We start from the raw sequence: 27,170 nt of genomic DNA, 5'->3' as shown, positions 1-27,170 counted from the left end.
TTCCTCTTTTGGCATCTTTCACAGGCTCTGGTTGCCAGGTCCCTGTCAGTCTAGGCACTCTGTACTCCTTTGGGCTACTTTCTGAAATCTGTTGCCCTGGATAAGACTGTGGGCCTCATTCCGAGTACGGCGCTAACCAATGGCGCTATTAACGCCTTGGTTGACGCCGTACCCGGACCGGCAGCGCCTTGGTGGATGGCGGAAACACCGCCCCATTCCAAGGTTGACGGGGCGGTAATTCCCCATTCACCAAGGCTCTTCCCCATTCCCGAATGAGCCCCCATAGGGCTCAATGGGAATGGGGAAGATGCAAATAACGGTGACCGTTCATTACGGTCACCGTTATTGGCTTGGAGGCCCCTTTGCGCCCTCGACTTTAACACCTGCGCAAAGCAGGCATTAAGGGCGAGGGCGCAGAGGGAACTCGGAGTATGGCGGTAAGGGATTACCGCCACCGGTCTCGTTACCGATGGCCGCTATCCCTTACCGCCATACTCGGAATGAAGCCCTGTGTATTTAATCCACTCTTCTGTATCCCACAGTAGTGATGTTTGCAGTCAGTCCAGTTAGCTCCAATTTTTAGTTGACACCCCTTATTCTGAAAGGATTTGAGCTTGAATAGTCCACCCCCCATCCTAAAGCGATTTGTCTCATGTCTAACTCCCATTGTATAAGCTATCTGATCCATTGCTGTCCTAGTGAGGACAAATTGCAATTTCCCCTTTTTATCATTGGCTGTCTTGGTTGGGAAGGCTGGCACGGGCAATTCCCAACTTCACCTCAACTTCAACGCCATTTCTCCATAAGACCGGCCATCTCATCCCAAACTAGAGCACTTCTGCTCACAAGATCCGAACACTCTAGCAGACCTCTATACCACAACCTTGACAACCGCAGTTGACACCATTGCCCCTCTAATGCCCAAAAAAGCTAAACCAGCAGGACATATCAACTCCTGGTTCCCCCCCTGACATCTTTGAACTCAGAGGCAAAAACGACTTGCCAAAAACATGTCGAAACATGCTGGAAAAAAAAGACTCAGATGCTCTAAGGCTAGCGTTCACAGGGGCTGTTAAGCTGTACAAACAAGCCATCATTCACCCCAAAGCTACCACCTTCACAATAGCCAATGCCAAATCCGACACTAGAGAATTATTCACCATCCTCAAGAAACTGGAAGCCCCTATCGATCTACCCTCAATGCATGGAGGGAGCAATATACAGAATTCTATGCTATTAGAAATGGACACACTACACACAAAAAAACCTCACCATACAATCTAATCTGAAACCTTCTTGACTGGCCACTGCTAACACCACCCCTCCCATGACCAATAGCCTCAGCGTCCCACTGTTCTGCTTCCTAAAACCCTCAAGATGTAAAGGAGATGTTTGCCCTGACCCTCTCATTAAAGATTGTGCTGAAGCTTTGACACCCTTCATCACAGCTTTCATTAATGCCTCTTTTGAGGCTAGTGCAGTGCCATCCAGCCTTAAGGAAGCCTGGGTTCTCCCTCTACTGAAAAAACCTACCCTTGACCGTGCCCTCACTAACAACTACTGGCCCATTACCACAGTCCCCTTCCTATTAAATATTCTCGACAGAGCAGCCGAAGTCCAAATTCAGCACCACGTGGAAGTGAACCATATCTTGGGAGTTCGAAAGTCTGGCTTCCGTCCAGGCCATGTCACAGAGTCAGCACTCGTAGACCTCAAAAACCAGATTGACGAGATCAGAGATGAAGAGAGACCTGCCCTGCTTCTCCTCCGAGATCTGTCCGCTGCCTTCAACCTAGTTGACCACACAATTCTCTACCACCATCTGACCAACTCAGCGTCTTTCTCACCTGAAGCCACAACCTGGATCACCTCCTTCTTAGAGGGCAGAGCAATGGGAGTCTTCACTGATAATGCAAGTGCTCCACCCGCTCCAATTAAATGTGGAGTGCCACAAGGATCTTGTGTCTTTCCTATGCTCTCTATGACATGTTTACTAAACCACTCTTCGACCTCCTGGACTCTCTCTGCATAGCCTAGACCAACTATGGGGATGATATGGACATTCTTCTGACCATCTCAGGAAACTACTCCAATGACGCTGACATGCTTAGCACAGCCTACGCGACCATAAAAGCCTGGATTGCAATGCATGGCCTTTGTCTTAATGATGATTAGACAGAGCTCCTTCTTGTTGGAACTTCAACGGTTCTAAAAAACTCGACCCCAATCACTCAGCCTCCAACATTGACAGCACTCAGATTACAGTCTACCCTGTGGTTAAAACTCTGGGGGTATATCTCAATGCCACCCTATCACCTACTCGCCAAGTTAATGCTAGCTCCTCCTCAGCAGCATACATGACCAAACTGATAAATGCTGTCAGACCTTTCTTATCCACAGATAGCTGCCTAATGATTGTGTGTGCAGTGGGAGGGGCCAGGCTAGACTGTTGCAAAGTACTCTTTGCTGGTACCACTGCACACAACATACAGAAACTGCAGACGATCCAAAACAATGCCCTTCGAGAAGCACTGAACATTCTTAAAATGGAATACATCTTGGCCACCCATAGAGCTGTACACTTGCTCCCCGTCTGATAAAGAATTATGTTCAAGACGCTCTCGATCACCCAAAGGTGCATCTCCAGGTCTGCCCTGCCCTACCGGTCCCAGAAAATCTCAAAGCCCCTCTCGTCTAGGCCCACCAGAACACCTTACTCCCATCGGTCAGTCCAGCCCAGAGTTAAACGTTCCAAAGTGGGAGGCTCGAGCTTTCCATCCATTGCAGCTAAACAATGGAACTCCCACCCACATGCGCTGAGAGCTGAAGAATCCTATTGGGACTTCTGCAGAGCTCTCAAAGCCTGGCTGTTGTCATAATCTGATGCCCTCATGCCTGATCCACCTACCTTTAGTGTCTGCATGTAACATATTATTGTTCTTCACCTCTGTTCTGTATGTAGCTGTTAATCTAGTTTGCATTTAACTATCAATTGCCAACTGGCCACATGTAACTGGTACCTGTAACAGCGCCTTGATGCCTCTGGGTTTTTCTGCGCTTTATAAATGAATAAGTAGATAAATAATCCACAGTTAAACTGGTAACTAATATTTGGGATTCTCTAGGAATTGAGGTTGACATTGTCTCAAAAAACGCCAAAAGTTATGTTCCTGTGTTGTTCAGTCTGGGCTACAAAATGAAATTGGTCTTGGCTTTTTATCATTCCAATTCCCAGAGGTATGGATTTTGATCATTTTATAACCTGAGATGAGGTCAAATTTAAACTAAATTCATATATTTAAATCATGCTACTCAGTTAGAACATATCTCTATCTTTGATCTTTTTTATTTTACTCTCAGAACAGGAGAAATCGTGGCTGTCTTGGTGGAGAACGACCAACACCCCTAGGCCTCCGTCTCACAAACTCTCTCTGATCACTCTCTTTTCTATACTTCTCATTCTAAGCCACTTATATATGTGTATATATGCATGCCTCCAGATGAAGCCTCATACATTATTCAGTAGCATCATCATACTACTCACACATTTGTTTGTGATAATTATTATTTTCAAGTGCCCAGGTTTTAAAAAGACCTAAGGAAGGTCGAAACATGTGTCACTAAGGTGCACACCTACAATAAAGGCACCTTCTTGATAATTTCTGTTTCATATCATATTTCCATTGATACTGGCGATACACCCAGGTCAACCAATCACACTCATACCTTATTCAGTAGCATCATCATATTATTTTTTCTGCTAGACTTATTTTTTTCATGTGTGTGCCCCGCCTCCATTTCTCCTTTCATTCGAACTTCACACTGATTTAATTTAACACCACAATATTAACCACCAGGTCCTGCTCTTGGTTTCTTTGTTAACATGTTTATATAGCACATCAGTCTGCACATTTTGGTGTTTTGAGTAACAGGTGACTTCCATATGGATAGCTCACACTTTAACAACTGACCCCCAAAAAAGGGCCAGACGAGCACTTGGCCAGAATCGAATTAGGTCAATGCATTGAGTACCATTAAATGGGTTAATAATAACAACTGATACTACAGCACTTGGAAGCTGGAGGAATCCAACATGGACCACTATATATGAACACAAATTATTGATACCTAACTCAATGGTACTCATTATTATTATTTCTTTTTTATTGGTTTTTTGTTTATTCAACTTTTCACAAAGTACATTCAAAACATCACAAAGGAAATTAAAAAACATTAATTACCCTAAAACTCCAACTAAAACATGTGATTCTGCACCATCCTGCATCACAATAAAACTTTCATACTTTTTTCAGTTTTTCTCCAAAACAGGCAAAGGAACACAATACAGTCGTGGTCAATTCCACTCATAAAGCTATCCCACTGCTCCTCCTCGGGTATGTTGGATCCCCATCCTATGGTTAATCCTGCCTCCATTGTTAAGACCCCCAGTGCTTCAAATTGACATAACAAATGTCTAGCTGACTCCAGTACACCCTCCCCACGTAATCGACATTCCCTCTCGAATCTTTGGATCATTTGCCAGGCTCCTTCTGTTTCCTTTGTTCTTACCAGGTCACAATTGATCTTCACGTAGTCCCGGATAAAATTATTAACCAGAGGTTTCTGTATGTATGTTACAGGGTGGCTCCTTTATTGAATATAGTGCACAAACTCTGTTAGTTGCTCCTAGGTTAACCAGTGCTTGTTCTGCCCCTTGCTCGATAATGAAACTTTCAGCACTAATTTATAGTGCTGCAGCGATTCACCCAAAATATTACTTGGGGCCATCTTTAGCCATGTTCCTGCTACTTCACATATTCTAGCCAGATTGCTAATTAGCATATATTTGGCTCATGGAATATACGCCTCCAAGATTAGATTTAACAGTGAACCCGTTGGTGCATTAACCATTTTCCAATACAAAGTTAGACATCCCAAGGCCATCTTCTGGTTCATAGAAAGGAGATTGAATTCTAACAGAATGATTTCAAAGGCAGTACGAGTTGGTAGTTGTAACAAGCTCTTTACCAGCCCTCGTTCTAACTTAGACAGTTCTCCAATTTTAGAGAGTGCCCACGATTCCATTCCATATGTCATTGTTGGGACCACCTTGATACAGATGGGAAACAGAGACCACCGAATGGCCTCCCCCATATGTACAAAAGAACAGATCCCCCCAGAGTGGCATAACCTTTTATTTTCACCTGATCCAACTGGGCCATACCATTCAGCCTAGAGTCCAGGAGTATTGCCAAGTGTTATAGACTCTTACCTCCTCCAGTTTCACACCTGCCAATTCCCAGGCATCTTTTAGCTTTCACTTCTTCTTTGGTAGATCAAATATCATAATCTTGGCTTTAGAGATGTTAATGATCAGTGAATTAGTTTATTCAGGGAGGTTTGTAGCCCTCCTGGGGTAAAATCTAAAGTAGTCAAATCGTCTGTGTAGCCTAGCCATTGGAGTTGTTTAGTGCCAACCTTAGGTGGAATCACAGTAGAATGACACAGGGCTGCACCCAAGTCTGCTGTATCAATATTAAACAAATTCAGGCCCAGGGTACAGCCCTGTTTCAGGCTCCTGTAGGTTGGTATCCAGGCAGTACAACCTCCACGTTGATCCCCCCCTTACTTTGACCCTTGTCTGAGAATACAAAAGCACCAACATCTTAAGTAGGCCTGGAGTAATGCCCAGCCTTTGCAGCTTACTCCACAGCCTGTTACGATCAACAGCGTAAAATGCTGTGCTTAAATCAATAAATGCCACAAAGACTGGGACATTCCACACCATCCATGATTGTTGTATTGCAGTGGTTAGGGCCAACACGTTTGGACCAGTGCTAGATTTCTTCTTAAACCCAGTTTGGAACAGAGGGATGATTTAAAGACTTTCTTACCATTTTGTCAATTCATCCGGAAGTATTCTGGTAAAAGAATATCCTGGAGCATCAAGCATAGTCATCCTTCAGTAATTCTTAGGGTCATCGTGCCTGCCCTTTTTTAGTACATGATGATGTCTTGCCATGGAGCTGGTATGCACCGCAGAGCCTCAATGCTCTTAAAGAGAGTATGTAGTGCAGTGGCCCAGTTGGGAGGGTTCACCTTAATAACACTACTGCATATTCCATTGGGGCTGGAGGCCTGTCACACTGAGTCTCGAATTCCGAATCCTAAGTCAGCAGTCGGCAGCGACAGGTGGGCTCAGCTCTGCGGCACACAGCACAGCACACCGCACGCAGCACGCATCAAGCCGCTCCCCGACCCCGGGTCGTGTTGTGTTGCTGGTTGCTCCTTGCCTCTGAGGAAAGGACTTAGCATTTTGCTTCACAAGGACGTCAAGCTGCAACTCCTCTTTCTCTCACAAATGCAAATACCAAACAGAGGTCGCTTCCGAGTGCAAAACTCACCATTTTAATTTAACTCAGAAGGATGATAAGTTAGGCAAAGTCAATCATTGTTTGCAGTATATTTTATGGGGCTAGTCCCCCATGCCCACACCTCCTCCACCCGCCCAGTGCCCTAAAAATCAATAAAACATATGCCCTATCCCTATCCCCCTAAAAATGGAACAAAACATTGTATGAAAAGGCTTTGGTGATATGGGCAGGTAACAATTCAATTGGATGCTAACCTTTGCACTAAATTGTTACAAAAAGATCTTAGTTGCGGATTGTTTATCCTCACAGCTACTTACCCCACTGACATGAAACTATTTTGACAAGTGCATTAATAAGAATGAGAAAGGATGAACAAGGTTGATCAATTTCTGAATAAAAGTTCATCATGATTAATGGTTTATATCATGATAGTGTATAAAATCTATTTGTGTATGCAGGTTCCGTATCATTTTTCCAACACCTGAGTGATGAGCGCAAAATACCAAACAAATCTTGTCTAAGATGAGAGAGAGAATTTTGGTAGGCTGCTTCTTGTAAAATGTCTAACATCCAAATCCATTTATTCGTTACAGCTGCCGCCATCCGTAGTAAACTGAACCAGTCCGTCGATCCATGTGACAACTTCTTTCAGTTTGCCTGTGGCGGCTGGATAAGCGATAACCCTATTCCCGAAGACATGACAAACTATGGGATCTACCCTTGGCTCCGGCATAACGTCGACCTCAAACTCAAAGGTAAGAACATACCCGTGGGGAAAATTTGCGAGCACCACCTCATTGACTCGTTTACAAAAGAAAGTGTTTCAGAACATTGCAGGTGGCTCATGGGTGCTGAGAATGAAGCGCAGTTTCAACCATTGCCCTGAGGAGGTGTTTAAATCTCCTCGCCTTTATAGGAAAACATTGCAATTCCGACAGTGTAAGGTTGCCTGCTCACTTTGAGGTCTATTGCATGGAACAAGTGTATGGTTTGAAAACTTTTGTCTTTTTTAGTGCAAATTATCTCTTGCATTATATGAAATTGTTTACTCTAATAAAATAAAATATATATTGTTTCCAATACATTATTGCACCAGGCAGTGTTTGTCCTACTGCTAACACTGGATACTATCACTCTGTCAAATGTTGCTTTGGTGCAACAGTACTTTGAAAGAATTTTGTTTGCATTATCACACTTATGGCCCTGGTTCAAGTACCTTGTAAAATTACACAAGGTGTTACATTAAGAAAAAATTTAAAAGATTTAAGTTTCAAAACACAACGGGTTGAACGTCAAATGTGAGAACAAAAATCTAAAAGTGTTTGCAAAATAAAGCACCCATTAAGTATAATTAGGAGGAAGCGGTCACCCACTTGCACGGGGGAGACAAAGTGGTGCCAACTCACTTAAGAGATCTAAGAATGTTAAAGTAAAATGCATAACTGCAGGGTGGGGAACAAGAATGAGAGGGTAGGAGAAGAACAAGCAAAGTGAAATGCACCAAAAAAATGCATATTTTCAAACTTGCATTTTCAAACTTAGTGTATAGCAATACAAAGTATAGAAAAGGTTGTATTGTTGAACACTCAAACTTCAGATTTAACTTACAAACATTGGTGTTTCAAAGATAATCAGAAATAGTGGGTACTGATGACCATCTTTGTAGTTAAAATATATAAGTGCCCTTGTGCAGAGTGTCCAATGCAAGTGAAAGACCCAGGTTTCATTTGTTTCTGTGTGCAGGTAATGTTTCAAGGGCAAACCCTGATATCTGCGAAAATATGCCAAATACCACAGTATAATATTAAGTGCCATTACTAGGAGGCCCCAAGGCTTACATAGAAACTTTGCTTCCTTCAAGCAATTATGTCAACCAAAGGCCTGGAGCAAACTGTTTCTTTTATGAATTGTTTCATTAATCATCATTAACTTTATAGCATGTTCTACTAAACACCAAATTCCACATTGAGGGCCCATGCTTACAAATTACAGCACAGTAAACTGAATACATTTAATTAGGAGAAGAATTCGACGGGAGGTGTCCTCAGGGAACAGCAAACAGAAGACATGTACCCAACCCACAAATACACATGTGCTATTGCTATCGCAAAGCTCTTGTGTAATTAAATTCTAACAATGGGTGCCACTCTCGAGAAACCACACGCAGCCAACACCAGATAGAAATACTTGGTCATCTCTGAGTGGCTGCATCTAGTATAATGTCCTTCTTCTGATTAATAACAGGTCTTTTATGTAGCCCTTCATGTCTGATTCTTCGGGCTTCTAAGCAGTGTAATCAAGGTCACTATTACTACTGTGATTAATTGCCTTCTGGCAAGGGTGTGGAATCCCTTGCTTTTAAATTTTTTTATTTATTAATAAAATGATGTGCGTAATTGCTGATCAGATACCCCTTTCATAAGCTCCATGCCAAAAGCATTGTGTCTATCTGTGTCCTGCTGTATCAGTATCCTGATTTGCATCACCTGCTGTACCAGTGGCACAAAGCAGGTTCAGAGTCCACAGTTGTCTATCTGACAGCTACAGAGACAGCCAAGTGTCTGCAGCACAGGAGCTGCTTTTAGCATATGCACCCCTGTACCAACACTATGATGATCATAAGTAGCCCAAGCTGGTGGCTGGGTAAACTCTAAAAATAAACTTTGTCTGAGTTGCTGCATGGCAATACGTAGGATCATTGCAGCCACATCCAATTTGATATCACCTATGTGTCTGTTCCTGTGAGCCAGCTCAGTTGTGTAAGGTGATTTGTATCCTGGCCAGACAAACTGAGCCTGATAAATGACAAGACAGGAAACTGAATGGCCATGCCTCTTTTTTGATCTCTGTGAGGGTAGGGAATACCCTCCTGCAGAGAAAGCGACACAGCAGGCAGCTGCCCTGGGCCTAGGCATCAAAGGAGCACACCCATTCAAAGGTATTAGCCTCACACTAGGGTGATTGATTTCTAAAGGCATTTTCATCCTAGTAAGAAGGTTTGGGTTTAGAGTAGACAGGAGGGCTCTGTACATTGTAGAAAGATTTCCACCATCTTGATTCACTCTGCCTCTCACTTTCCTTACTGTTCTCTTCACTCCCTGTAGAGCAAAGCACTTTGGGTGTGATGTCAACATGGCAAAGTCTACTTCTTTCAGGAACAGGGATTGGACCACAAAGGCAGGCATGCTTTAGCCCAATCACTTGCATACTTCTACCTTTACAGAGTGAGAACACACATGTTATTGTTGGATTATCAGAACCTTTTTGCAAATTATATGTTCTTATGTGCAACTTGTAAAGCGCCTCTCTGTCATATACACAACCACACCAGGCCTTTAAAATTCTTAAAAATCCCATTACGCCTGCGGGGCGAGTTCTTTAGATTGCATACTCGACCTAAGAGAAATGCAGTTTCCCCAAGGTGACTGATCACAAAATATTTACCAGTGCTTTTTGTAAAATGGTGCACGTCGCCAAACTCAACTTCATATTTGCTTCAATGCAGTGAAACTTGTATTTGCCATTTACTGCAAAAAAGTGTGTTTGCTGTAAATGAAAAATAAGATTCCAACATCCCCATACTCACCAGCAAGGTCGAGTATCATGCAAATAGAGAGTAGTTTTTTATGAAGGGTGAGTACCATTTGCATGATACTCACCCTTCATAAAAATTACTCTCCAATGCTAGTGGGCTAGTAGATTTTCTGGTTCGAATGCTGAAGTACTTATTTATTGGACATTTGTATGGCACCTATACACAAGTGTTTCCAGGCTGACCTGTGGTTGCATATCCTACTATATGTATGAGGATTGGTTAGTGTATGATCTTGAGGTGGGTCTAAAATATAGCTGCCCTCCTCATTACCTTCCAAACTGGGTTTGCGACTTAGATGTCCTGGCAGTTGGTTGGTACCATATGGCTTAGCCTGTTCCATCCCATGTAGGGTTTCATCAGATAGCATTCATTTATTTGGGTTTCTGGCTGGTGGTGTCATATTTGGGGCTTGGATATCTGTAGGGACCACCAGGTTCTTGAAGGTGTGTTGTGGTGTTTGTCGTTGGGGTCAAGCGAGTTGTTGCTGGGGTGTGGGTGTATGTCTGATGGGGTGGGGACAGCCAGAGGAATAGTAGGGTAACCTCTGGTGCTAAATTGTTATCTTTGCAAAGAAATGTCACTTTGAGTGAGATGTTGAACAAAAGTAGGTATTTAGTGTATATGTATATATCAAATGCAAATAGGCAAAGACATAAACATACAAAGCGGAATTGCAAGACAACATGATAGAAAACAATGTAAGTGGTTTTGTATAGCCCCCTTTTGATACATTTAGTGGTCACACTGTGCTTGGATCTGTAGGAAAAGAAGGGGTTTATTAGTATGGCGATGAGAGAAGCAGATGCAAAACCTTTGATGGTCACGGGTGCAGGTCAGAAGTACCTGGTTTCTGTGTGCTGATATGCTTTCTATGGATTTGGCAGGGGCACTTGGGAGTATGTTATCTCTAGGTTAGAGCCAAAAATGTGATAGTCTGCAACACTTTTGGGCTGGTTAGTCGCTAATGTGGTAGGGTGTGATGGTGTTAATGAGGAGAGCTTAGCCATGACACAAATCGTTTTCATGTGCTAATGGCAAACCTTGTGGCTGCCATTGTTGGGTGGTTTGTGTCTGCAGTGTAAGGTGGTAGAAGATCTTAGAAAGGATTTGGTGAGTAGGGATAAGGAGGAGTAGGTCTTACAAGGCCAGACAAACTGCAACCCTGAACTCCGACCACTGGCCTCTTTCAGAGAGGTACCATTTCATTAGCTCAGATTGCCACTGTTTCTCTCTCTCTCTCCCTCTCTCTCGCTCGCTTTTCTCTCTCTGCCTCAAATACGTATGATGAATGTAAGGGGCTGTCTGCAAACGTCATTCATTATGATAAGCTACATGCTAAGGGTCATGGGAGGCAAGCATATTTTGTTCCAGAGAAAGGGCTGCTTGAAACTTTAGTACCGCAGAGGTCCATTTAATCTTCTTTAGTATGTAGCTTGGCAGGCTGAGAGATGCCTCAAACCTCACTCTAACATGCTTAGGTGCTGTACTTAGAGGGCTGCTGGGACTTTTGTCCAATGGTGTCAATGCCCTGCAGGGTCAGCACTTGGCGTTTGCCAGGTATTCGTATATGTCTGGTACCTACCAGCATGGTAATGCTGTGGTTGTAATGTAGTATTAGGTTGGCGATGTGTGTTGCTAGTGAAAAGTGTGTATTGGAATCTCTGTAAAGTGGCAGTGGGAAGTTGGAAGGTCAATTGACAACAATTTGCAGGACCATTGTTCACACCCTGGAATAACGTGACCTGACATAGTGGGACAGAGGAAAGCATTGCATATAAAGGCGTAATAATGCATAACAAAGTAAAACAAGTCCTCACATGACATAGGAAGGTTTTAAAAGGCATAATGATGCATAAAACACAAGCTTCAAGCAGTAAAAGGCATAACAGGGCACGAAAAATGATATCAAAGAACAGCATGTCGTCATCTCTACACTCCTGCCACAGACCTCTGCAGACAGCTCCCATTTTCTTTCTCACTTTTATGCTGTCAACATCTCTCTCTCTCAATTAGATACATTGTACAAAGTGTGAAGGGAGCTACCTGGGGATGCTAATGAAAAGGTTAGGTGAAGGATTTGGGAGTTCTGGGAGGTATGGACTTCTTGCTCACTGCAAAGTGTTCTATTTGATTTAATTGGTTTTAATTAATCGAGGGAGATTTCATGAAATGTTTTTTAATAGTACATTTTATCACAAATGTATGCAGGGGTACCTTTATTATTATTATTATTACATCCTACCTTTATTATTACCCTAACCCCCGCCCCCCACATAAATTTGTGATCAAATGCAGAGGAATGGAATTGACAAATTCTCCCATTATGGAATAACCTGCGATGGAATCTTCGTATCCGCTAGAAAGAGCTGCCCTAGATTTGGAAGTCAAAGGCTTGCATTTCACATTTAGTAGTTTGTTGGCTGGCTCAGAACTATCTGAAACATCACTCTAATTTGCTTAGACACTGCATCCAGTGGGGACTTTTAGAACGTTTTCACATCACACATCTCAGTAGTATATTATGTTTGCTTAGGAGAAGCAACTAGGCCCCAAGGTACAGCAATTCAGGAATGTTTGGTGTTCTGATATACTGACTCTTGAATACATCTCGATGGATGGTGGCCTTTTTGAGAAATTGGGTTACTCATGTAAGGAAACAACGATGCCCAAAATAAAAAATCAGATCACTGTGTTGAGTACCACAGATCTCAGAAATAAATAGGCAGCAGTGGCTGACATAACCAAAAGAAATAAAGACGTACCTGCAAAATAAATGTGTGTGCAGGGCAGTAATAACAGCAAAGGCACCACAAAACAAGATCAATGTGTAACTTCTTCTCTATGTTACTGGCAATGCCTTCCAACGGCATTTAAACCCCATTTTGAGAATCTATCTCGATGACATCGATGTAGTGCTATCCTGGAATACGAGGGGAAACTCCCATTACGTCAATGGTGATGGCCTGTAGTAAATATTCATAATTTCTGTATAGTTACCTTACAGGGAACATGGCTGTACACTAAATGTGACTTTGATGGCCGGAGGACCTTTCAAAGTTTAGCGATTAAGTTTCCTAGAGGCCAACCTAAAGGTGGCCTGTTGACTTCCATTAGGCATCCCTGGACAGGCTACCCGAGTAAGCGAACATACTATGTCAACAATTGATTATATGATAATTAATGAAAGTGCTTGTTCAGTTGTGTTAGATATGGCAGTGGGCTGTCACGAGGAAAGCGACCTCAAACTTTTATACCTCTTGTTAGCCACCTATAAGTAGTGCAGTGACTACCAACTAAATGGAAACATCAGTGTAAACAATGCAGGGAATAGGATCACTTGGAATCCACACAGACTGGAAAAAGGCAAATTGATGCTGAATATGAGCTAACAAAATTCATAAAGCAAATGGCTTCCACGCAGGAGGCTTGCCAAAACGATATGGTCCAAGCATTTGAACAAGTAGTGGGGGCTATTAAAGTACTTACGACTCACGAGTCAGAAACGTAAATACTTAAGTAATAATGGGAAATAGAATCTAACCCATGATAAGAATTCCTTTGATGTTGTAATACATAAAGCAAAAAAAAAATGAAGATCATTAATTTGCTAAATTAAGAATAGGAATAGCAAAGATGCTGCAATGAAAATAAAATTTGCCAAAAAGCACCACCCTACATGGTTATGGAACCAATCAAGTAATAGAGCAGATGAAACTTGGCACACTGTAGCATTGTTTGCAAAGAGTAACAACAATCAGGGAATGTGGGCTGTCATCAATTACATGAGGAAGAAAACCTTGCCAATTAACAGTGTTGCTGAGCAGGACTGGATTCATCATGTAGAAAAAACGCTTGGTGCATCGATGTCAGTAGAGGTTATTCCCTCGGCTAAATTCTCCATCTGGCAAGGCAACTATGCTCTAGACAGCTTAAGCAAACTGATTAAGAACCTGCGCAGCTCAAGGGCTGTAGGGCTGGATGGCACCTGCAATGCTCTTGTTTGGATGTCACTGGAAAAATGGGCAGTAGCATTGAACATCCTGTTTCAGTGGATAGGGAAGCATGGTATAATTCCGCCATCATGGCGTGAAAGTGTAATTTTACCTGTCCACAAAAAGGGTGAATGGAAATATCCTAGAAATTACAGGATGCTTGCAATGCTGGACATCCCTGCGAAGATGTTTGCTAAAGTTCTTGTATTTTGTATTTGTATTTCATTATATTCTATATAGCGCTTTTTACCAAAGCGCTTCACAGACAACAGTCAGCAGTACATTAAAATCAGCAGTAGATGGTGGTGTTCAAGATCAACCAGTAACAATCAAACAGATGACTGACGTAAATGAGTTTTTAAGGAAGAGCGAAATAGAGAATAGGAGGTAATGGAGTGGAGAGATAGAGGAAGGAGGTTCCAGTGATGGGGGCAAGAAGTTGGAAAGATCAAAAGTTGGATTGCACGCAGGGGGCACGAGGTAAATTAAGTTGGAAAAGTCCAGCAGAACGGAGAGGCCGAGGGGGAGAATAGAAAGAGAGAAGAGAGGCAAGGTAATTGCGGGCAAGACCATAGAGAGATTTGAACACTAGACAGAGGAAATTGTATATGAGCTGAGAGTCAAAAGAAAGCCATCCGAGAGAGTCAAGAGAAGAAGAAATTGAGTCTCTGTAAGAGAGCAGACAAAGTGAGTGAATAGAAGAGTGATAGATTGATTTAAGAGGGGCAAGACGAGAACAGGGAAGACCAAAGAATACAACAGAGCAGTAGAAGAGTCGAGAAAAGACTAATGAGGACACCAGAAGCTTAGCAGCATGAAAAGTAAGAAAAGGGTGAATTTTACCTATGTTGTAGATATGGAAAAGACAGGTACATGAGGTGAGAGAGATATAATGGGAAAAGGAGAGATTAGAGTCAAAGTAAAGACCAAGATTGCGAGCAGTGGGGGAGATAGAGAGATTAAATGGAGGAAAGGGGATAAAGGGAGGAGGAGACAGGGATGGAAGAACATTTACGGGAAAGAAAATGACTTCAGTCTTTCCAGCATTTAGAGTAAGAAAGTGAGAATTCATCCACGACTTGATGGCAGTGAGGCAAGATGAGAGGGTGAGCTGAATGTCAGGTGTGAAAGATGAGAAAGAAAGAAAGAACTGAGTGTCATCAGCATAGAAGTGATGTGATACTCTGACGGAAAAGATAATAGGAGCGAGAAAGGAGGTGTACAAGGAAAAAAGAAAAGGACCAAGAACAGTCCCGCATGGGACTCTGTGATAGAGAGAGAGAGAAGGAGAGGTATTGCCGCCCCAGGATACAGCGATAGTTCGATTAGATAAGTAGGAAGAAAACCAGGATAGAACAGAACCACAGAACCCAAAAGAGGAAAGAGAGTCAAGAAGCAAATAGGTCGAGAAGAATAAGGACAGAAGAATGTTTTGAGTAACAAGCAGTGAGAAGAGAGTTGAGTACAGAGGTCAGGGCTGTTTCAGTAGAGTGACGGGGCTGGAAACCAGACTGAGTGGGGGGAAGAAGGGATAGATCACATACAAAAACATTACATTTGTGAATAGACAATACGTTCAAGAAGCTTACATAGAAAGAGTAGAAGAGATATAGGAGATATAGGACGAACATTAATTTGACACAAGAAGTGGATCTTGTTGAATTAAATCCATGGATTAAAGAGTCCCTCATTCTTCCATCTAATCAATCAGGTTTTAGAGCCCAATCCTCCACCACACATAATATAGCAAATTTAGTAGCCGCCATTGAGTGCTCATGGATAATCGCAAGCTTCCTGTATTTGCTGCATTTACAGATTTAACTGCAGCATTCAATACTATAATACGAGAAAGACTATGGCGTAAACTTAAAACATGGGGTATACCAGCTGGGTTATTAAGTGTTATTCAACTACTTTATACAAAAACATCTGTGAGAGTACGCCTTGATAGTGAAGGGAAATTGTCTCATGCTGTAACAACACTGTGAGGAGTCAAACACGGCTGCATTTCGGCAGCAACACTCTTTAACCTACACCTAGCAATCTCCCTGTGGACCTTTATGCTACCCCCACATATGATATTGAATTAGGCACCTTGAGGTTAGGCTGGTTGGGTTATGCTGATGACCTCTTGTTGTAAGATTATTCCCCAAAGGACTCCAGATTAAATTAAAGCCTCTGGAAAGGTTTGCAGGGGTGAATGGCCTAATAATTAACATCAGCCAAACTGAAATAATTTCCTTTTTGTGCAAAACGAAGTGCTCTCGTTCATACGAACTACAAGTGGGTGATCACTGACCAAAAGATAGAAGTAGTTCAATGTTACAAATATCTAGGTGTGATAATTGACCACAAGCTCAACTGCAGACAGCATTGGTATGATATAAAAATGAAATGTATGAAGACTGTGATGGCTTTGAGCAATTGTATTGTTTTATCTTGCTTATTATATGCTGCCGAAATTTGGGGTATACGTTTTTATCAATGAAATTAATAAATTTGAAGCAGAATTATTAAAGATGTTCTTTTATTAGAATGTAATTGAATGTGTCCCAGTGACATTTTAGAATATAAAATGGCAATGTTATTTGTGAAACTGTGCACTTTAAACAATGATACTTTTATCGTTGAATTAATGAAAGGGTTTGCTATAGAAAAGAATCAACATGACTTAGGCATTATAGCTATGCTACATATGATATACTTCAGATGGGCTAAAGAGAATGCATATATATGGCTGCGACATACTAAATGAAATGTTAAACATTTACTAAAAGCAGCAATATCAAATTATGGTACAGAACGTGATATGATTAACCTTGCCACCAAATCTAACAGTGGGTTGTTCTTGGAGTTCTGGTCTAAGGATCTGACAACAGCTCAATATCAAGCTGCCTATCCAGATTGTAACATTATTAAGCGTTACCTCCTGTTTAAATTTAATCAACATGACACAATGGAGGTTATGGGAGGAAAACTGGGAATTGCAAGACACCATAGACTGTGTAGACAATGTGGCACTTTCGTCATAGAATCTGTTGAACATATTATATGTTATTGCGAGAGCCTTAACTTCTCAAGAGTTAAATAACTGAAAGTGTATGATAATAGAAGCAACAACGAGAACATGCATGAAATATGGCTATCTCTTTTGTACGGAAATGATCAGAATCTTATGTTTCACTTGATTAATTTTTATGAATTTTAATGTGAATCTTCCGCTGGCACATTGTTTTTATAGAATTGGATTATATGTGATGATGTTATCTGGTGTAATTTGATGTAATTTGATGAAATTGGCGATTATTGTGATGATTTTTATATGAAAAGCCTTTGTTGGCTGTGTGCATATTAAATAAATAAAGAATGAAAGAAGCGCGTGCTTGGAAGCGCGGGGGCACAATGTAAAATAGGCTTCTGGGAAATGTGGGAGGGGTCTGATGAAACAAAGAAACAGCATTTAAAATCTTGTAGTACATATTTAATATGCAAAACAAAGGGGGTCTGGGAGTCTCTCTACCGGCACGGACACAGCCCATTGACCTGTTCTTGGGCGGATGGCCCCCGGGAGAGTCTCAACCAAGCCTTTAGCTCACTGTCCCTTTCACAGAGGAGAAATAACACTGCATTTCAGTCTTTGTCCTGCCAAGGGGCAGTCCAGCACCGAAATGCTAGGCAATTCTCCTCTGCACAAGAGTACCAACAGCAACCCCATACACGTGTTTTAGCCTTGTTGGGCATCATCAGTGAGGTGGAGCTGTGCCTCTCTGAGAACAGTGAGCAAGGTGTCCACGTCTGGATTCCCCTGGTAACTTAGGGTTTGACCCAAAGTTACTTAATATGCAAAACAAAGGGGGTTCTGGGAGTCTCTCTACCGGCACAAACACAGCCCATTGACCTGTTCTTGGGTGGATGGCCCCCGGGAGGGTCTCAACCAAGTCTTTAGCTCACTGTCCCTCTCCCGGGGGCCACCAAATCTACCAGTGGGTTGTTCATGGAGTTCTGGTCTAAGGATCTGACAACAGCTCAATATCAAGCTTCCTATCCAGATCGTAACATTATTAAGCGTTAACGGCTCTATCTGGATTAGTTTAGAGGTTCCTGCCACAATCAGCACTCATGAGAAGCGTGCCGAGATATCCAATATCAATGAAAAGCATTGGTATCACAGAAAAGGTAAAGTCAGCATTAATATGAATTTAACTTGAATGAATTTGCTCTAGGTGTAGATCTGGTGCTGTTGGTTCCAAGTTGATACATATAAATTGAATACATGCTATGCTGGGATGCATCAAAATTGGATCTATGTGAATACTGCAAAAAAGAAATCACAAACACGAAAATGTTTATTTTTTGTGATTGCAAAATACGTACCCAACCCACTTTGCTTCAGAGATTGGGATGATCTAGTACAGGGTCCTCCCCTTTTTGCGATATGTCATGAGCAAGGTTTAAATTGTCATTTAAACTTGCATAATTTACTATGTAATGGAAATAGTTCAGCTAAGTACGTTTCTACCAGTATATATTTGTTTAACTAAAGCTTAGACATTATCTGTCATGCTATGAAGGGTTGGCCACCAGTTTGCAGCCTCAGTTGCTATATATACCTCTGAAAACACACAGGGTTCAATTTACCTGGTCTTGGTTGCAAGACTGTGCGATCTGTGCAGAAATGCTATTGGTTTACAGTTTAAATGAATCTTCCCATGGCTTTAAATATGCTTGAAAAGAAGGATACATTTAACACAAATATTTAACTGGGTATAGACTCTCACAGACTGTGTTCGATGCAGAGGAACATTCTGTTTGTTCTACACTGTTCTACACTGTGTCAGATCTTACTTTGGTTTGAATATAATGTGAAAGCAAGTTACATAGTTACATTTCCCACCAATGCTAAAGCATTCCATTTGCAATCAGTTCCTATGAATTGCTTCCCTTCCCATTTCCACTATTTACACAATGTCCAAGGGCGTAGCAGGGAATTTATTCTGGAGGACTTATATCTAATTTCATTGTGTGCTTTTTATGCTCACTTTTGGATTATTCTTTTAAGGCACAGAGCCAGTATGGACCCTCACAGCCTCCAATCAACCTTCCTAGTCTGCCAGGCACATCTGTTATATCCACCTCTGGGAATCAGATGTGCCACAGATGTCCCTGAGGGAATATATGCTTCAGGCTTCCTCTTTGACAAAGCCCATTGTCTCTCTCACCCCACAAGATGTCATCCCAACTCAGCGCTCATTTAGTGACTGATGTTCCCCTTTCTGCAGACTTCAAAATCACAGAGCTTTCCTCCTGTACATGTGGGTTTCTACTTAAATACTCTCTACTTTGTGCAACAGGATGTCATTTGACAAAGCAATTTCTAATTGGTGAAATCTTACAAATGGCTGCCCTAACAGGTTAGATTAGGTACAGGGCACCTGGCAAAACCCTGAAAAACCCAGGTGGGAATACTTGAATATACTAAACCAAAAATTTCAGGGTGGGAGGTCAGAAAGACAGTTCCAAAAATACCGAAAAACAACAATTGATGATACTGCAGTCCTTTTTACACAATAAATGTATATTTTTAATAACAAATGAATAGTATTAATGGGGATAGAGTAACCAGGATATATTATAGACACAACAATACAAAATGAATGTGATCCAGTATAAACGACTGGAACTCAATGTGATAATACAAAAAGTGCTGTTCTAAATGATTTAGAGACAATTATACAGTCACAAAAACAAAACATAATCCCACATTGATGGACATGTATATAAAAGACACAAAGAAATCAATGCTTCCAATATGCATTGTTTAGATGGAAATATCGTCGACACAATGGTGTTTCGGCCTAAAGGGAGCTGTAGAGTGCAGCTGTGTGAGCAGGCCTTCATCAGGACTTGTGGGAACCTAGAAGGTGGTCCTGGGGTCTCTATCTAAGATTTATCCAATGCAATGATATGCTTAAATGAAGGAACAGGACTTCGACCTAGACAGGTTGTTCGAACAACGTTTGCGTATTTAAATCATCGCTTTTTCTTGCTCGCGATCCCCAGCGAGACGCTTCCACTCCGGTCACGCTCGCGCACTGAGATGCCCTGCCGTTGAGTTCAGCCCAATTTTGCGCATACCTTCAGTTGAGCCTTTTTTGGACATCTCTGACCGTGAAAACACGCTATATAGTGGTTCATTCCACTTTTATGGGCAGCGTTCAATTAAACCTGTCTAGGTCGATGTCCTGTTCCTTCATGACGCATTTAGTGCCCCCCAGATATCTTGACTCATGACGGATATTTAAGCATATCATTGCATTGGATAAATCTTAGATAGAGACCCCAGGACCACCTTCTAGGTTCCCACAAGTCCTGATGAAGGCCTGCTCACACAGCTGCACTCTACAGCTCCCTTTAGGCCGAAACACCATTGTGTCGACGATATTTCCATCTAAACAATGCATATTGGAAGCATTGATTTCTTTGTGTCTTTTATATACATGTCCATCAATGTGGGATTATGTTTTGTTTTTGTGACTGTATAATTGTCTCTAAATCATTTAGAACAGCACTTTTTGTATTATCACATTGAGTTCCAGTCGTTTATACTGGATCACATTCATTTTGTATTGTTGTGTCTATAATATATCCTGGTTACTCTATCCCCATTAATACTATTCATTTGTTATTAAAAATATACATTTATTGTGTAAAAAGGACTGCAGTATCATCAATTGTTGTTTTTCGGTATTTTTGGAACTGTCTTTCTGACCTCCCACCCTGAAATTTTTGGTTTAGTATATTCAAGTATGCCCTAACAGGTTGACATTCCCATACAATACACCTGTTCTTTTAATAGGTCAGACATATTCTGAACATGGGACAGAGTGGCCCTGGACCTTTCTGCTAATCCTATTTTCATCCATTGGTCCAGTTAGGTATTTTTCCCATTAATTAACTAAGGATGTTTAGATTCCCATGATTAAGCTGAATTCACACATATGTTACATGGATTTATACAAAAATATTTTAGAAAGTCATTAAATTGAACGATTTTATTAACTATGAATATACTGTGTTTAGTCTCATTTGGTACGGAAGCCTCTCATGGTTTCAGCACATGTGCCCTTTTCGTTCTTAACCTCAGCTTTGGAAAGTTGGAGCCAACATCATTTTAATGCACCAAACAATGTAATTTAAATGGTGAGTTGTATTTCTGCTGAACTGTGCATGTGAAAACCTCATGTTAATACTTGCTTTCAGGTAATTATACATATGAGGAGCTGACAGGTATCTTTGCTTGAGTTCCATTAATTGACATATGGAATTTTATGTTCAGGCAGATTGCAGATTTAACATTTTATGTGCATTGGCTTCCTTTAGAGTTTCAGCTCTAGATCCCAGAGCTGCCTACTATGTGACCAACCCGTTTTTTTATTAGCTTGGATGACCACATTTAAGGATCTAGGGGAATTACTTTCAATGTATTCCAAACAAATAATTGTCCCTTAAAATGAGCCCATGTGGGTGGGTGGAGCCCATTAATCAGAGGCTTGTACATGGGATTATTTTGTAGTACTGGGCCCAATGTATTTCGTTGTTGAAAGATAAATCCACTGTGGTCTAGGACCTGCACCATTCATAATGTGTCCCACGCAGGTTGAACAGAAGTTTAGTATGTATCAGAACCACTGAAAAACCAGCAAAAAGAAGTATTTGCAAAGCCAACATTGGAACTGCTATTTGGCTGTGCTGATTAAATAGTAATGTATCCCCTTTATATGTTCTAACAGTGTAATATGTAATTATGGACATTTGATACATTTAAGATATGCTTCACTCCATTTCTAGTTGCATAACAATGATTTCTTCAACATATATTCTTGAAATGATACTACAATGGATAAATCATATTGCTATTGGAAAATAACCTTGCTTTACAATAGGCATTATTTCACATGCTTGGAATGAAATACATTGCAGAATCAAAACAACATTCTCAATTCTGAAGGATGTATTGATCTTTATAGGAACAATTTGGAGTAGTCATTTTCTACGTTGATAACCAAAGCTGTGCTCCATTTGAAAACACATAGTATTTTGGTTTATGAAATTACATGGGAATGCATTGGTTGGTGTGATTTTTAGACTATACATTTCAGGGATGCAAACAGGGCTCTCATTATATCATTGGCAGCATTTTCTATGTGATGTGGAAACAGCGCAAGTTCTTAATGGGATTTTGACTCACGTTTTAGCATGTGCACATGCAATACGAAGTCCGTGATAGTAAAGTAGCTTTCAGCATGTCCTGCTGATGATTTATCAGAGCCCAGGGTGCTTGGGAAGCGAATATATAGGCACTTCATATGCCACACACTCTCATACAGCCAGCCTCCATCTTCCCTTAACTCTGGTGAAACAGGTTTATCGGGCCTAGGTTATTGGCTGAATAAGTATATGCATCTATGGATATTCTGTTTGGAGATTACAGTGTCTATTAAGCAAGTCCTCCTTTTTTCTTACTGTTTTTCACTTGCTTTATTCCAAGTTCCAAATAAAGTTCTGTAGCTGAAAGAGAAATGTGTTCTTTTTGTTGTGCTGCAGGTTATGAGCTCTCCACTGATATTCCCAGGCCAGTATGCTTGGAGTGGCATTGTCCTAGGACAGCAGAGATTACGTCATATACCTTATGTTAACTACAATATATTAGTCCATGCTGTTTCTCCTGGGGTCATTGGGCTGTGTATGAAGTATGTACCCTATAAGGAAACTGTAAGCTCATTTTCTTTTAGTGCTGTGTGTAAAACTGTTTTTTTTCCGAATGACAAGCCCATGTCAAAGGATGCAGCTTTCTTTTAATAAAAAGTATCCACGGAGACCACTTTATGTTCTACCATGTGAAGTGAGGTGATGTGCAGTTTAAAAAAAGACCATCTGGTGGCAACATTATCTGTCTGATATAGAATCCACTGATCAAATGTGAGGCAGAAGTGACTATCAAAACAAGGTTTATAAATTATTTGTCAGGATATAGTTAGGATAAACTCGTATGTAGAAGAGGAACTTTTTTCAACAAGAATTATTTCCTTCTCTGATAGAACATCTAGGCAAATCAGTGTCAGGATGGATTCACCCAAAGTGACTCAAGGGCCTTATTTAGGGGATACAAATCTTCCCAGAATGTCCTAATCTAAGAACCAGTTTAAGGGTTATACCACTCAGAACAAATCTTGTTTTCACCTGACAGGCTCAGAGATAAAGCACTCAGACACTTATTGGCAGTCTATGTCCTAGTGTTATAGTGCCCTGCTCGCTTCTTGACCAAACCCACCACAAGTATTTCTTCCATGTAGCTAGATATCTGGTTGGTAATATATCTTCTGACCACATAGCCATGGGTCTCCCTAATGGTCCAACATTCTTACCACTTCTCCATTCACTCATCTACACTTCAGCAACCCTCCATGACTGCCTGTCTAATTATCCTGTTATGAATTTATTTTTTCCTGGTGTATGTTCTGTCCCCAAACCATATTTCACCACCAGGTAATTCATGCACCAATTATCCATTGCATGAACATTCTTTTGGCTTCATGATTGTCCTACTTACTGTCAGTTACTAGGACATGTTTCTGTTCAGGACACATATCCTCTTAAATAAGTGCAATAAAATAAAATAATTCCTCCAGCAGTCAGATATTCTCACGTTCTGAATGTGTCACTCTCACCTGAGCCAGGTCTCCAACTTCCTTAATCTCTCTCTCTCTCTCTCTCTCTTTCTCTCTCTCTCTCTCTCTCTCTCTCTCTCTCTCTCTCTCTATCTCTCTCTCTCTCACTGTCTCTCTCTCTCTCTCTGTCTCTGTCTCTGTCTCTCTCTCTCTTTTTCTCCCTCTTTTTTATATCATCACTGCATGTGTTTGAGTTATAGCTCCTAGCAAGCACTTTAATTTCTCTCTCTCTCATCTCATTTTTCTTCTGCCTGTATCTTAGGTATACTCTTAGCGAGTTCTTTAGTTTTCCTTTCTCATCTCATGAGCTTTCTGCCCGTGTCTAAGCTATACATTCCATCAACCTCACTCTTTGATCTCTCGTTGGGTCACTCATCTTTTAAGATATTTCCCAATCCTCCTGCAGTCTCAGTAAAAGGTGGGAACATGGGGAAAACCCTGATAGCAACCACCTTATAGGCCAGCATTCTATCCTCAGACTTCCAACGCCACTGGGTGCTCTCTTAATCCCTAGTTCCTCTTCTTATCTGCCACACTGACTGCATAGCTCTGGACTATTTTATAGTATCTTTGGTAATGATTAGACACTAATGTTCCTGATTTGTTACTCTCCATCTCTCTTCTCTCCCAAGATCTTGATTGGTTAGTTATTTATTTCCCTGGCTCTCCCTTAAGTGTTTTCTCGGTTACACTAATGCTCATGACTATCCTATTCATGATTCCCCTCTTGGGGATTGGGATTACACAACCCTGAGTTGGTAGTAACAGAGTGCCTGAAGAGCCTGTCTTCTATTCTGAAGCCAGGTGGAGTGGTAATAGACTGGTGCGGCACCCTGGCATAGTGCTGTGCCTCAATGCTGAGAGCAGTCGGTATAATCTTGCTGGAATGACAAGTGCATTTATATGCTATCCCTTAATCAATTAGAGAGAGAAGACCATATGCACATGCAGGCCTAACGCTGTCCATATGAGTAGGCATGTGTCCCAAGCAGGCTTCTATCTGAGGGCTGTTCTATACATGAGAAACCAGCAAAGTCACATTGTATTTGGCCAATATGAAGAAAGACCTAATCTCACTACAGGATGAATGTGTGTCTTTATTGGTTTGGTCAGTATGCCTCCCTGATACCATACCACAAGAGGGACTGGTAGTGCAGGAGTGGGTCTGCAGAAAACCATATTTACCGCCTCAAAGTATAACTTCACAAAGAAGTCAGGCTTCCCTTCTCCCGGAGCCCTTCATGGACAGAATGTGGGGTGTGCCATGTGGCTTCATCCCATGCCTCTGCCCTTTCTTCGTTGCTTCTTGGGAAGATCATAATAAAACACGTCCTGGTTCTCCTTTGGCTGTGTGGCTGTCATTGGTCATGGCGGGGCTATATGGTTAAGCCTCCAATAGTTGTAACATCTTAATGGTTTAGTCTGTTGTTTTGCCCCCCTCTCGGCTTGGTGATAAGGTTTCCCGGCTTGACTAAACTATACATAGAATTGGACAAAATAAGTTCTCAAAAATGGGGTTCGGGAGGCGTCATGGATAACAGATACCTCCTCTAGATTAATGTTGTTGTAGTACTGAATACAAATTAGCTGACAGGGTTACCACGATCACACGTGATGGTGGTCCCGCTGTGACTTGATAGTGAGAGGCAAGACATCAACGGGGCCCAGATGTCACACCTCTTGCTCCCAGAATCCATTTATGGCTTTATCTCGCCCTGGCTATTTGCACAGGCAGTTGGTATTTCCCTGAATGTTGGATGTGGGCATGAATAAACACATGGTGGAATCCTCAAGTTCTAGTAATTTTTCGTGATCAAGAAATATTCCCACTCTGAACTGTTTGGTTGCTGAGCTCCTCCTTACGATCATTTCCAGTGTTCCCAGGACATGACGTCAGGTCCTTACTTGTGGCCTATGCTCTCTGTTCCATATACTTGCCTGTATTCCTTTTGGCTTCATGCCGACCGAGGTCAGTGGATGATGAGGAGCATCTCATATGTGTTTGACTTCCAAAATGAAAGGTGATTTTGTTATGTAGCCTCTGTGGACCTTTGGTTTCTCCTGAAACATTCCTCTAAAGTTTTGGGTGAGCCGGTACGTGTTTTTTTTCTTGCTGCGTGGATTTCTTCACAGAATGTAGTTCAGGCATACTCTGAGAGACTTACATTGTGTTTGTAATTTCGAGGTCACTAGACGATTAAAGTGAAGACACTGATTTCTCAGGGTTCCCCGGTTCCCTAGATGGCCCTCTATGTGCCACAGACTTTCGCAGTGGAGGTGGACGAGTTGCCATTCAGAATAATTCCAGAAACATACTACAATGACTCCCCACAAACCAGAGGGCGTCAGATCAGTAGAGACCTTGATTCATTCTCCAAAGGTGTGACCACGGATGGTGAAAGAATCACACAACCTTCCTATTGTATCTCTATCTGGAGGTCTGTGTCAATAATGGCTCTCTCCTTTCCAGCAGTAAAGAAAAAATTATATGCAATATAAATCTGATATCCTAGTGTCTATGGGTATCAATGAGTCGGGGTCAGGGCTTGCGTACTTAACCTTGCCTGTCACAAAGCAATGTCCTATTCAAAGTTGGCGCTCTGCTGACACCCCTGGTACTGAGTGCTCCTTCCAGCATGCCAGCCAGGCTTCAGCAAACCTGCGCTCCAATGATTTGTTGTTCGCATCTGTTTTGCAGCTGATGTTGTAAACACATTTACTATAGAATGGATTTGCTTTGTGAGCACAGGGAGCCTCCCAACTTTTTGCTATTCGCGGACCTCCCACGCTTTATACTCTTGTCCCTGACTTCGCCAAAAGTGTTCCCTGGAATAATGAATTAACGGTAAGGTAGGAAAGAGCTGGACACGATTTATGCCTGGCCTGGGAGAGTTTATTGAACATCAAGTCACTAGATTTATGGCTCAGTAAATGTTCATTTCACTTTCGCCATTAAAATAGATTAAACACAATGACATTTTTATTGCTTCTTGAGGGAACAACAATGTTGTGAATCTTGTAAATATTTCGATCGTTAGCTCAATCACAGAGGAACATTTAGTGTCTGACGAGTGCCCAGTTTTTTTTATAAATATAAAATACTTTGTAAGTTTGTCATTGTAGACGTGTGCTTGTACATAGAGATGAACAGGGGCTAACCCATGCAACTATCCCACAGCAAACTTAATTCGTCATCAGGATCTAGCACAAAGAGGCTGACAAAATGATAGAGCTATACAAGACCGCTTTACATTGGGTGTAGTAGGAAAAGGGATACTCACTTAATGGCAGCTGTGAGTTTTGTTAGGTGCGCTGGTTCGGTGTTAGCCTGTAGCAAGCTGTGATATGACATGATTTGAAGAAACATTTGTGAAGTTTTTCGGTCGAAATTGAAATTAATACATTACAGTGTAAGCACGGTTTCGAGGATCATCTTGTCACAAAATAGTGTCTTTCTGTGTGTTTGTACCACCGGGAACAA

General features: G+C 41.5%; 1 protein-coding gene across 2 annotated transcripts in view; it reads left to right on the top strand.

The window, feature by feature from the left end:
* PHEX (phosphate regulating endopeptidase X-linked) overlaps positions 1–27,170 on the top strand; it is a 1,520,886-nt gene that overhangs the window by 89,199 nt on the left and 1,404,517 nt on the right. For both annotated transcript variants that reach the window (XM_069639233.1, XM_069639232.1), the window contains exon 3: positions 6,968–7,129. In XM_069639233.1, coding sequence (XP_069495334.1) covers positions 6,968–7,129 — 162 coding nt within the window. The remainder of the gene's footprint in view (positions 1–6,967; positions 7,130–27,170) is intronic.

Source organism: Ambystoma mexicanum, chromosome 7q, assembly GCF_040938575.1.
Source record: "Ambystoma mexicanum isolate Mex_15411 chromosome 7q, UKY_AmexF1_1, whole genome shotgun sequence".
Lineage (NCBI taxonomy): Eukaryota > Metazoa > Chordata > Amphibia > Caudata > Ambystomatidae > Ambystoma > Ambystoma mexicanum.
Note: the sequence above shows the minus strand (reverse complement) of the source record. Positions and strands in the feature narration are given on the sequence as shown.